The sequence below is a fragment of the Balaenoptera ricei genome, chromosome 1 (genome assembly GCF_028023285.1).
Source record: "Balaenoptera ricei isolate mBalRic1 chromosome 1, mBalRic1.hap2, whole genome shotgun sequence".
Lineage (NCBI taxonomy): Eukaryota > Metazoa > Chordata > Mammalia > Artiodactyla > Balaenopteridae > Balaenoptera > Balaenoptera ricei.
In genome coordinates, this window is record NC_082639.1 from 143,521,389 (window position 1) to 143,533,545 (window position 12,157).

At 44.7% G+C, this 12,157-nt stretch overlaps 1 protein-coding gene across 4 annotated transcripts in view; it reads right to left on the reverse strand.

The window, feature by feature from the left end:
- Positions 1-9,939, reverse strand: part of STX6 (syntaxin 6) — a 65,514-nt gene extending 55,575 nt beyond the window's left edge. For 3 of the 4 annotated variants that reach the window (XM_059937511.1, XM_059937518.1, XM_059937536.1), the window contains exons 1-2: positions 9,691-9,939; positions 1,140-1,208 (exon numbers count right to left, since the gene is read on the reverse strand). In XM_059937511.1, coding sequence (XP_059793494.1) covers positions 1,140-1,208; positions 9,691-9,725 — 104 coding nt within the window. In that variant the 5' untranslated portion in view covers positions 9,726-9,939. The remainder of the gene's footprint in view (positions 1-1,139; positions 1,209-9,690) is intronic. The other variant, XM_059937527.1, reaches the window with a different exon arrangement.
- Between the last annotated feature and the right edge of the window lie 2,218 nt (positions 9,940-12,157).

Sequence of the window (12,157 nt, forward strand, 5' to 3'; positions counted from 1 at the left end):
AGCCAGCCCAGCACTAACCCCTGGTCACTGCTAGTTGAGCCCCTCCTATATAACATTCCAGTCTGTTCCACCAGGGTAAAAGGCTCACCATCCCAACCAACCCTTAGGACTTCAGGCAATACATCCAGATGTCCATAAAATAATTTCTTATCTGGATCTCACTAAATTTGTTGGTAAGATGGGAGGAAGAAGTATTTTAGCCATTAGGGAGCTTTTGTTTCCCGGAATCTGTCATTCAGTTGGGCCAACGAATTGCAGGAAAACCAGAGCTGCAGCCTCCATCAGCCTTTTGATTTCTCCTTCCTTCTTTGACCATGCTGATAAGGCTCTGAACTGGCATCCGTTCCAGTTACTGTGGTTGTATAACAGTTACCCCAAAACTTAATGGCATCAAACGACCATTTCTTATGGGGAGTCTGTGGGACAGGAATTCGTGCCGAACGCAGAAGAGATGGCTTGTCCCTGCTCCACCATGTCTGGGGCCTCAGCTGAAAGACTGCCGGGCTGGGGCTGCAGAAGCAGGTGCTCCTTGGTAGTACCTCTGTGTCTGCGTAGTCTCTCCACATGAGTGCTCCAGCAGTGTGGCTTCAGTAGAGCTGGACTTGTGTCCCAAGTCAGAAAGATGCAGGTGGAAGCTGAATTGGTTGGTTGTCCTTTGTGACGAAGGCTTCAGGAGTCAAGCAGTGTCATTTCTGCCTCATTCTGTCAGTCGAGGCAGTTACAAAGGTCTGCCTGGGTTCAAAGAAAAGGAATGAGGACCCCAGCTTGATAGAAGAATGCCAGCTTCACAAGTTAAGAAAAGCAAATGGGACAGGATATATATTGGGGCGGCCACCTTTGGAAAAACACAATAATCCACAACACCTGTATCTGGGGCAGCACCCATCCTGCATGTCTCTTTACAGTGGGGTCCCTGTTTCATCAACACCCTGAGAGGCTAGTGAAGGCAGATGGTTTCCACTCTACTAATGAAACCTGAAAAACCTAGGCTGGGCAAGCCTCTGCAACTCTATCACCCTTCTACCCCATATCCCACCAACCTGTTCTACCACCAACCCCTTGGGCTAGGTGAGAAGCTCTTTTTACTGCTTGACTTCCACACTCACGTCGTTTGTGTTTAAGGGGAAAAATACACATACCCTGCACTTGACCTTACTGCCATTTCCAAATTCAACTTCACTGTGATAATATCTTTCGCAATAATTCTCCTGGAGGGAAAAAAAAGAGTCTTTACTTAGTTTCCTATAGTTATATACAATTTTGACCTCAACCTGCTGCTGCTTCCACAATGCCCCGGGGATAGCACTACTGCCACCAATGACACTGCAGGTCAAAGTCATGGGTGACTTGAACTCGTCCTCATTTCCAGCGTACTTGACACTACAAGCCTATTTTCTTGAAACTCTCACTTCCTTGTTTTTGTGACATTGTGCTCTTCTGGTTTCTACTAATTTTCTCTTTCCTCTTCCTCCACCTGGTCCCAGTATTTCTCAGCACTACTTTTATAGCTTCTAGGTGCTCATCAACACTAGCAGGTTCAAAAGATTCCTTGAAGCTGATGACTCCCCACTGCATTTCCAACCCTCACCTCTCACCCAGGACTAATTCCTATATTTTTAGCTGCCTACAGGATCATTCCATTTGCCTAAAACCAAACCAATCATATCCTCCCTACAAAACAGTAAATATTCATACAACAAAATGAAACAGAAAAAAAAAAAAGCTTCCTTCTCTAACTTCCTCATTTTAGTCAACAGTGACACTATTTTCCAAGATTTGAAACTTGTCTAGACAAACATCATCTTTGACTCTTCCTCTTACTTCTCACCTTGCACAACCTCTACTTAAGCTGCATCACTGGATTTTAGATCTAGAAGGAACTTTCACGATAACTAGTCTGCACTCATTAAACAAGTAATAGAAGGGGGGCTCAGACTTCTTGTCTTCTGGCCTCTAGTTCTGCTGACCCAGAGCATGAGGGGCCTTCCAGTACCAAGACCTATTCAATCCCATCTTTGCAAAGGCTCCAGACAAATCTATTTTCTTTGTGGAATCAGAAGACCCGGGTTTGAGCCCTCAGAAGTTGTTTGACCATAGGCAAGTGCATAGTAACTGCTAGTTAAAACCACCTCCTGATTAATAATTTACAATAGGAAACATTAACTTTAAACTCCTCAGCTGGGTATTCCACGCCTCCTCCACCCCATAACTGGCTGACTTTAATCTCCAACCTGATTTCTCACTGAAACAAAATCTGTTTCACTTGGCAGGTCTTCTTCCCATCCTCCCTTTCCTCATTCCTGGCTCTAGACTTTCACTCACTGCTTCCCCAGCTGGAAGAGTCCTTACACCTCTGCAAATGAAAAGCAGACATTTCCTTCAAGGCCCAGATCGAGGCCCTACTTGCTTCACTAAAGTGTCACTGACCAACATTCCCCCTGGGGGTCTTTCCAAGTTTTTTCAGTCTCCACAATATCTCAGCTCTATTCCAAACTCTTAGACGCAAAGCATATTGTCTTTCACCTACACTGTTTCACATACCTGCATAGTGTTCTCCAAACCATACTATAATTTCAGGAGCCAAACAGAGTATTAGGCATTCAATAAATGCCTAATTCAATATAACAAATGCCTGCAAAGTGGTTTTTATAGTGAAACAGCTGATTGGGGAATTCCCTGGTGGTACAGTGGTCAGGACTTCCTGCTCTCACTGCTGACAACCCGGGGTTCGATTCCTGGTCAGGGAACTAAAATCCCACGAGCCACACAGCACAGCCAAAAAAAAAAGAAAGAAAGAAAGAAACGTCTGGTTGATTTTTAAAAAGTAGAAAATGAGACCTGACTTACATTCAATTCTACTGGATAAAATTACTCTGTAAATAAGGATAATTTTTTCACAGTGACTACCAATAAACATTTTTTTCAACAGTGTGACTAAAATGCACAATGCTTGCCTTCAAGGAGCTCATAATCTAGTGTTTAAAAGGCTGTACACACAGACCAGAGATGGTTAGAGAATAATACAATGTAACATACACTATCTTGCTCAACTGCTTACTTAATGCCTTTATTTCAACACAGATCCACAGCCAAGAACCTGGAAATAAAACTGTCCTTGTTCGGGCACACAACGCCTCCAAATCAGCAAAATATTAAAGAACCACAACATTCGTGCCTTTTACCTATAGGAGAGGCTCACTTGGTACCAAAATACTCTCATATTCCACCGCTCAATTTCTTAGTGGCTTATTCTGATTAGAAGTTGCAAACAAGAGAGGGAAAAAAACTACAGAACCCAAAACTCAAAATGGGCTCACTCATCAAACAAATACTATGTAACACCTTACTGAACATAATGATGAAAACAACATGATTCAAATATGGTATGTTTCACCTAGGAAATTAGTCAAGATTTCTTAAAAGGAGACTCTCAGTACAGGCAAGGGGTCAAGGGAAATGGGCCCATCAAACTTTTGGGGGTGGGGTAGTGAGTCGAGTGGAGTTAGGGGTGTATCCTAGAGGGCAATTTGGCAACATGCATCAGAAGCTTTGAAAATGTGCACCCCCTCTGAATTAGCAAATCTTCTACAGGACTACAGGCTATGGAAATAATCAGGAGCAGCAATGAAGACCTGTGACAAGCAGGCCGGCAACTATATTAACTGTAACAGTGAAAAATTTAGGTACATCATAAACCTTGTCCTAGGGCTTCCCTGGTGGTGCAGTGGTTGAGATCTGCCTACCAATGCAGGGGACATGGGTTCGAGCCCTGGTCTCGGAAGATCCCACATGCCACGGAGCAACTGGGCCCGTGAGCCACAACTACTGAGCCTGCGCATCTGGAGCCTGTGCTCCGCAACAAGAGAGGCCGCGATAGTGAGAGGCCCGCGCACCGCCATGAAGAGTGGCCCCGGCTTGCCGCAACTAGAGAAAGCCCTCGCACAGAAACGAAGACCCAACACAACCATAAATAAATTAAAAAAATAAAAAATAAACCTTGTACTGAGTAATAAGTTATATCACATTTATATAACAAAATACAGTACAGTCATTATAAAGCCTCCCCACCAAAGGCATTTTAAGGATATAAAAAAATACAGATGAAAAGATTATAAGACGAATCCCAATTTCTTAATGATTAATAACAACAATAATACCCATTTATATAAATCCTGGCCTTTCCAATTACAGGCTTATGAAGTTGGAAGTTTTGTTTTTTTTTTTTTTTTACTAAGTTTCATTTTCTTCATTTGTAAGATGATAATAATAATAGTACTAGTACCTACTTCATAAGAATTAAAAAGACAATCCCTGTCATGTTCCCAGGACAGTGACTGATATTTATTATATATCAAAAAAAAAAGAGAGATCAAAAACTGATGGATAGTATTACATAAAACTGTTAATAGAAACAGATTAAAAAAACACCAAAATTTTAACTAATTATTTCTGGATGGTGGTATTTCAATGAATTTTTAATCCTTTTTTATATTTTTATTTCCTAAGTTTTCTAAAATGAGCATATATCACTTTAAATGTTACTCCAAAAAAAAAGCGCGGGAACACGCACACACACAAAACCAGTAAGACATGGTCTTTCCTCTCAGAAAGGGCAGCCTGTTTGGATGGAGACATATAGACAGTTAAAAGAGAATGTTTACTGAGCACTTGATATATGCTCCAAACTGTGCTGAGGCAACTTACACGCATTAACTCATTTAATCCTCATAACCGATAAAGCAGGCATTGTTAGGCCAATTTTGTACATAAAGAAACAGGTTCAGAGAGGATAACTAATGTGCCAAAAGTTACACCAAGTAATTGACAGAAGTGAGATCCCAACCTTGGGTCAGCTTGATTAACAAAGCTCAGTTCTTTCACCAAACCTCACTGCCTCCGGAAGTCACATAAAAAGAAAAATTACACCCAGAACACGCATTTCCTTTCCCTTTACACCCAGCTTTGTTCTTCTTACAGAATTTATCACCACCTGACATACCATATATTCGTTCATTTGTTTACTGTCTGTCTCGAATATAAGCTTCATAAGGACAGGGATGTCATTTGTTCACTGCTGTACCCTTAGCCCCTGGCACACAGAAAACAGACACTCGGTATTTCAGAATGAAGGATTCCGAATAGAGCTGTGACCTGATCGTGTCTCCGAGGTCACGTCTGGCAGCGGTGCAAATGAAGCTTGCTGAAGAAGCTGCTTACAAGAATTCAGGAGGGAGAGGACAAGGACATGAACTAGGGTGGAGGAACCAAAACCAGAGAGGAAGAGAAGATTCCAGAGATATCCAGGAGATGCACTGAGAGGCCCCGGTGACCAGGTGGACATGGGACTGAAGGACTGTGCAGAGTCAGGAATAAAGAGGGCTAAGAAGAGGAAGGCATTTTTAAGGAGGGGGAAGGAAAAGAAAAAAAGGGGAAGATATCTACCCCATAGCATGGGGGATGTCGAACAATTAGTAGAAAACACAGAAAAACAAACGGGAGAGAGTTGGGTCAGAGTGACTGGGGTGCAGGATGTGCACAGATACCCAGGGACCACTTGACACAATGGGAATAATCAAACTCACCCAGTGAGAACACACAGGAAAGGGTCAACTAGACAAACTACAACTTAGGGGCAGGCCTGAGTTGATTCAGTAGAGCTAGGGGTTCTGGTAGTGAAAATACCACTGTGAATGTCTGTGCCAGGTAGGGCCACATCTGCCCAATTGTGGTAGTTTTCTCCCGTGTTCTGGGATTCTGCTCTGAACAAGAAGACATCGAGAGTGTCAAAACCTCACAAAACGATCTTTGAACACTCAGGCACTAATCATTGCATATTTAAATTAAAACAGCTTTCGAACTGGTCTCCTTTTTATTTTTATTTTTTATTTATTTAATTTATTTTTGGCTGCGTTGGGTCTTCATTGCAGTGGCTTCTCTTGCTGCGGAGCCCAGGCTCTAAGCCCACGGGCTTCAGTGGTTGTGGCTCGCACGCTCTAGAACCCAGGCTCAGCAGTTGTGGCGAATGGGCTTAGCTGCTCTGAGGCATGTGGGATCTTCCCAGACCAGGGCTTGAACCTGTGTCCCCTACATTGGCAGGCTGATTCTTAACCACTGCGCCACCAGGGAAGCCCTGGTCTCCTTTTTAATCTTTCTACACACTGATGCAACCAACACTACTACCAAATCAATATTCCCGAAACCCTCATTTCACGTCATTTCCCTGCTTAAAAAATCTCCAATGGCCTCTTAGAGAGAGACTCTTCTCGATCCTCTTCTACCTGTACCTGTGGATGTACCTGTAGAAGTGTTAACAGTATGAGTAGAACTAGGCAGCTGAATTTTGAATCCTGGGTCCACTACCTATTAGCTGTGTGACCCTGGGGAAGTAACTCAACCCCTCTGTGCTCCCTCAGCTCCTCATGTATAAAATGGGGCTAATACCCACACCACAGAACTGTTCTTATAAAGTGAAAATTCTTATAAAGTGCTTGCTTAGCATGCGACTCCTGACATAGAAGCTGCATCCCTTAAATGTTAGCTACTATTATTATTACTTCTCCAGATAAACTTCCTACTGCACCTGGGATGCTCTCCTTGATGATTTCTAAACACACAATGCCTGCCTTTGCTGGGAGTGTTCCCACCCACGAACCACCACTCCTTAACCACAACCACCAAAGAGAATTTATTCAACATTTATGCTATATATTCAAGGTGCTGGGCTGGAAATACAGGAAAAACAAACAGTTCCAACCTTCAGAGCTCACAGTCAAATAATGAAAGACAGCCAGAGGAAGAGTGCAATAATGTGTTACAGGTGCCAGGGGAAGCACTTCCTGTAGGCAGTGGAGATGCTGACACTGAATCCTGAAAGCTGAGTGGGTGCATCAGGCAGAGTGGATGCATGTGGGGTAAGAGCATCCAGTCCTGCGGTCACTGTCACTGTACTGAGTCTGGTGAAGCTGGAGCTCTGTGCTAAGGGCAGGCAGAGTGAGCGGAGGGTTGAGGAAGGCCACGTCACGGAGGTCAGGAAGTGTTGAGCTTTTATTCTGTAGGCAACAGGCAGCCACTCAGTGATGTTAAGTAGGGAACTCCTGCTTGGGTTCTAGAAAAGCTACACCTGTGCTGCCCAATATGGATGCCACATGTGACTGAACCGTGCTAGTGTGACTGTGGGACTAAATTTTAATTTTAAATTTAAAAACTGATACACAATTCAGTTACCGAAAATTTTTAAAGTATATTTGGAACAATTTGGGTATGTGAATCTATTGAATACTTTTTCAACTGTAAGTTTAATGAACTCTAAATACAGATCAAGTGTTCCTGATGAAAATTTAGCATCCAAATTGAGATGTGCTGTAAGTAAAAAATACACACCAGATTTTGAAGACAGTACAAAAAGGGTCAAATCTTCTTTAATAATCTTTAATCACACGTTGAAACATTTTCACTATACTAGGTTAACAATGACATTAAAATTAACTTCACCTGTTTTTTACTTTTTACTGTGTCTACTAGGAAATGTAAAATGAAATGTGTGGCTCACCCTGCATTCTGGAGAGCACTCATCCAACAGAACCAAGGCAGATGCAAGAGGAAAGAGACTGGAAGCAGGAAGACCAATAAGAGACTCTTCTTGATGAGTCCAGAAGAGACACAGGCCTGAATTATCTAAATGCTCCCCATCTTCGAAACTTAATTCAAGACCTACTACTACCTCCAAAGCTGTTCCAGTCATAACTGTTCCTAATGAGATGCCTTTCTCTGAACTACTGGGGGAGTTAATCATCTGTAGGATTCACTTCGGCACTTAATCATATCCACCTGTCATTTCTACTTAATTCCGGAGTGAGCTGTTTCTCAGATTAGACTATCAGCTCCTAGGCTAAGGGCCACAATTTAGGCGTCTTTAATTTTTCCACATTGTGCAGTGCACTTTCAAAACTTTTAATAAACAGAACTACACGAATGGCTCCCCATATATTCTGTCGCATAATCTGGAGACACTCGTATAGCTAATTTTACTTTTCCTTAGCAGAAGGTTTTGACATCTTACCGACATGAGCTAAAACCATGTAAAAGTCAACCAACACTCCAGGCCAATGTTCCAATAAAGCAGTGATATCTAATCAGTGAGCAAGCCTTGGCAAACTGTATTGGATACTAGCAGGAAAAAAAAGTCAAGATGGCAGAGCAATTTAGCATTTTCACAAATTCCATTAAAAATCAAACCCAAAATTCTGATTATCTGTGGCCTCCACTGCCAGAGATAACCTCTGCAACCTAAGCATTAAGGACATTCATTCAAGAGAAAAAACACACAGCTTTCACATTTAAAAATCAACCCCTAAAAATCAATCCTTCTAATAAGCAACACATTTTCCAGGTAGAGAGCCACATATTACTAATAATCTAAACTCAGCATTTTCCCATCTAAATTAAAGTCAGGTGAAGGAAAATCTTTTTAGGGAAATGTTAAAAAATATATATATCTTACTGTATCATTGATAATAAAGTATTTCACCTAAAGTACCACTTAAATTTTCTGAGAGGAACCCTTAAAACACATACACACACTCAAGCAACTGGTCAGCTTTTACCCTTACAAAAATAGGAAGCTAGCAGCAACTAGTTGAAAGCAAAGGGACACTTTATGGTTATCAGCACTGATCTTTCCAGAACTTTGCAGTTCTCAGAATTTTAATGTTTGTTTGACATTTAAAACAAAAGCTGACAAGTTATAACAACAACAGAATCGATCTTTCCTGAATTTGTTTAATGGCTATAAAGCCTACATAACAGTGCAAATAAAGTTTCTATCTCCAAACGACTGAGCAATCAAAGATGGAGTCACGACAGCTCACAGGGAAAAATAAGTTAAGGCTGTTCTAGTCTGAAAGGCAGAAGAAGAAATGGGGGAAACCTGTCAAATAGCCTGGATGAAATCGGGGAGTTAAAAAGAAAGCACTCATTTCCTTTAGCACTGTGGGAAAATCCCGGTGCTAACAGAAAGCTAAGGAAAGTTTGGTTTGGCTGATTTCATTTTGTTTTCCTTCCAACATCATCACTGAGTTTGAACGGCTGTTTTCCTCCCCTCCCATTACTCAGTAAAAACTCCCCCACTGAATTGAGTTGTCTTCCGGAGCCTCGCGCCCCCGCCTCCCAGCCTGCAAACGTGCTCAGACGCCTCTGGGTAGGTTGTGGTCTCACCAGTCTGCGGGCCAGCGCTCCGAACTCAATGGACAATGGGAGCTCACCCCCGTCCTCGCCAACTACAAAGCTCAGGAGGGCCATTTCCCTTTTCCTGCCCAGATGCTGTTTTTCCCCCTTCGAAGCAGGGCCCCGTGCTCCACTACAGCTGCAGTTTGGTCTGGGACGCCTGTCTCCCTTCCCACCTGCAGAGCTGCTGAACCCCTCCACCCCTCCAAATAAGTTGTAGGGCAGCGCACAGGCCAAAGGGGACCCCCTCCCCAGGGGCTTAATTGGGGGCACGGGTTTCAAAGTCCAGGTAGGACGGGGAGGGGATGTCTCTGGACGCTTGATCATGGCCCTCAAGGCTAAGCCGTCCCCACTGCCCCCCCGCCAGCCTCTGCTTGTCTCCCATCCCCCTACAGCGAGGAGAGCGGGGAGGTGCGGGCTGGCAGCACGGCCACCTCCTCCTCCAGTGGAGCCCTCGGCGACACTCACCCTTTCACCACAAAGAAGGGGTCCTCCATGGACATGGCGTCCCTGCCGCCTCACGCCTGCTCCGCGCCCAGCGAACCTCCCTCTGCCCAACCCACCCGCCTCGCGCGGCCGCCGGCGCCTCGGCCTGGGGGACCCGGAGCCTCTGCGCGCGCAGGCTGGGGTGCACTGGCCCGCCGCGGGTCCAGCACTTCGTCGGCACCGCAGACCGAATCCCTGACTCTGGTGCCCGGCCCCGCGGCCGCCCCCTCCCCCGGCTCCTCCCAGCGCGTCCGGCCGCCTGGCTCCGCCCCCGGGTTGCTCAGCCTCCGCCAGTCACGAACGCCGTCCGCCGCCCCACTTCCGCACCCATGCTCACGTGACCAGACTTGGCCCCGCCCCTTGTCATTGGGGCCTGGGCACCTTGTCACAAGACCCTGGAGACGGGGCTCTGGGGGTGGTGGGGGAGGGCGGGTCTTCTCTCGCCTCGCCCCTCAGGATTCGGGGGGAGGAGCTGCTTGTTCCCTTGCGGGAAAGGCCGTCGGGTTTCCTAGATACGCGTAGTACCTGCTTTGCGCGATCCTTTCACCTTTCCTCTACTTCTGATACTTGATTTTTGATCACATGTTGATTTAGAAATACATCTCGTTCTCGACTTACAATAAAGCGTGCTCGTATACATTATCTGACTATGGTAATATTGAACAACTCCTTTATGTAGGTCTTACTATATCCAGCAATGCGCTGAAGGCTGTATGTGCATTATCTCAATATTTTGCGGGGGGCGGGCGGTAATACTATTCCCATTTAGTAGATGGGAGAATTTCAGAGAGGTTTCAAGATTTCCCGTGCTCACACAACCTGGACAGGGCAGAGCCAGAGAATCTGTGCACCGTCTTCCAGACTGGGGTGTGTTTTCTTTTGCTGTGCGTTCTTTTCATACAGCATACGGTGCTTCCCAAGAGAGAGAACTTCCGAGGGACAAAGAAAGGGCCAGGTATAGCAACTTCTTCCGGCCTAAATGGTTCAAAAGCGATTCCAGAAAGCATTTTGGCCAGAACAGTTATCAAACTCATATGCTAGATATGCTGTGGGGTTTGTGAACTTTAATTGCTGATTATCATTGAGCACTTCCTGTATGTCAAGCACTGTGCTAAGTGTTATCTCAGTTGCTCTCACAATGAGGTAATTACTGTTGTTATCCCCATTTTACTAGTGAGAAGTCTGAGGCTCTTGGAATGTTAAGTGACTTGCTTAAAGTCACCAGTCTTTTTGGAGATGGGAGAGTCCTCAAAGCCAGACAAACCCTGTTTGAACCTGAGTTCTATTATTCAGTTCCTCATATATAAAACACGGATAATAATATTTAGCTCATGGATTGTTGTGAAGGTTAAATAAAAATGCATGGAAACCCCAAAGCCCCAGCGGAGTGAGGCAGTGAAGTCAGGGAAACCAGTCCAGAAGCTGCTGTGGGTCATCTAGTCTGAACGGGTGAAGACCAGACTAGGATGACAGCAATTGTAAATAGAGAGGAAGGGGAGAATCTGATAGATGTTCCCAAGGAAAAACAAAACACCTAGACCTGTCGAAAGATTGAATAGGGTTAAGGAGGAGAGAGGTGAAAGCCAAAGACTCCAGTCTTCTCTGAGACCCTGGAGGAGCAGTGGAGGTCAGGTATGGGGGAAAAAAGAAGCTGTTGGAAGAGAACTGTTTTGGTTCTGAACATATTGAGATGGGGAACTGAAAAGTGATCATCTTTCATTCATTCAATAAACACAGAAATCGAGAAGATGAGAATCGTGATTAAGAGCCATAGTTGCAGCCAGATTACCTGAGTTCACATCCTAATTCTGCTACTTCCTGACTGTTGTGTCTTGGGCAAGCTGCTTAGTCCCTCATTGTCCTCAACTATGAAATGGATACTATAATAACACCTTCCTCATAGAGAGTGTCATCAGGATTAAATGAATCAGTGTCTAAGAAGTGCTTAGAACAGTGCTGGCACGTGTTGTATTCTTACTATGTGCTAGGCACTGAGGACACAGAGATGTACAGGCTTGGTCCTTGACTTAAAGGAACTCTCAGACTGGTGGGAGAGCCAGGCCAGTTACACAATGAAAGAAGGACATGGGTTATCATAGAAACAACCCAGCCTGGAGGCGGGGGTGGGGGTGGGGGTGGGGAGCCACAGCAGGGGGCATTGCCGGAATGGAAGGAATGGGACTGTGACCGCAGGAACTAAGGCTGGAAAGGGGCAGGGCCAGTTTATTGGGGGGCCCTTGATTGTGCTGTCAAGAACTGTGGACACTCTGCTATAGATCATGGCAGCTGAGGGAACTGACAGGATAATACTGGCATTTGACACAGGTGCAGCAATGGCTGAAAGGTCAGCTAGGAGGTCATCATCCAGAGTAGGGATGAGGGTGTCTTGAAATAAGCTTACTGGAGGACGGAAAGGAGGGATACATTTGAGAAATACTTTAGAGGCAAA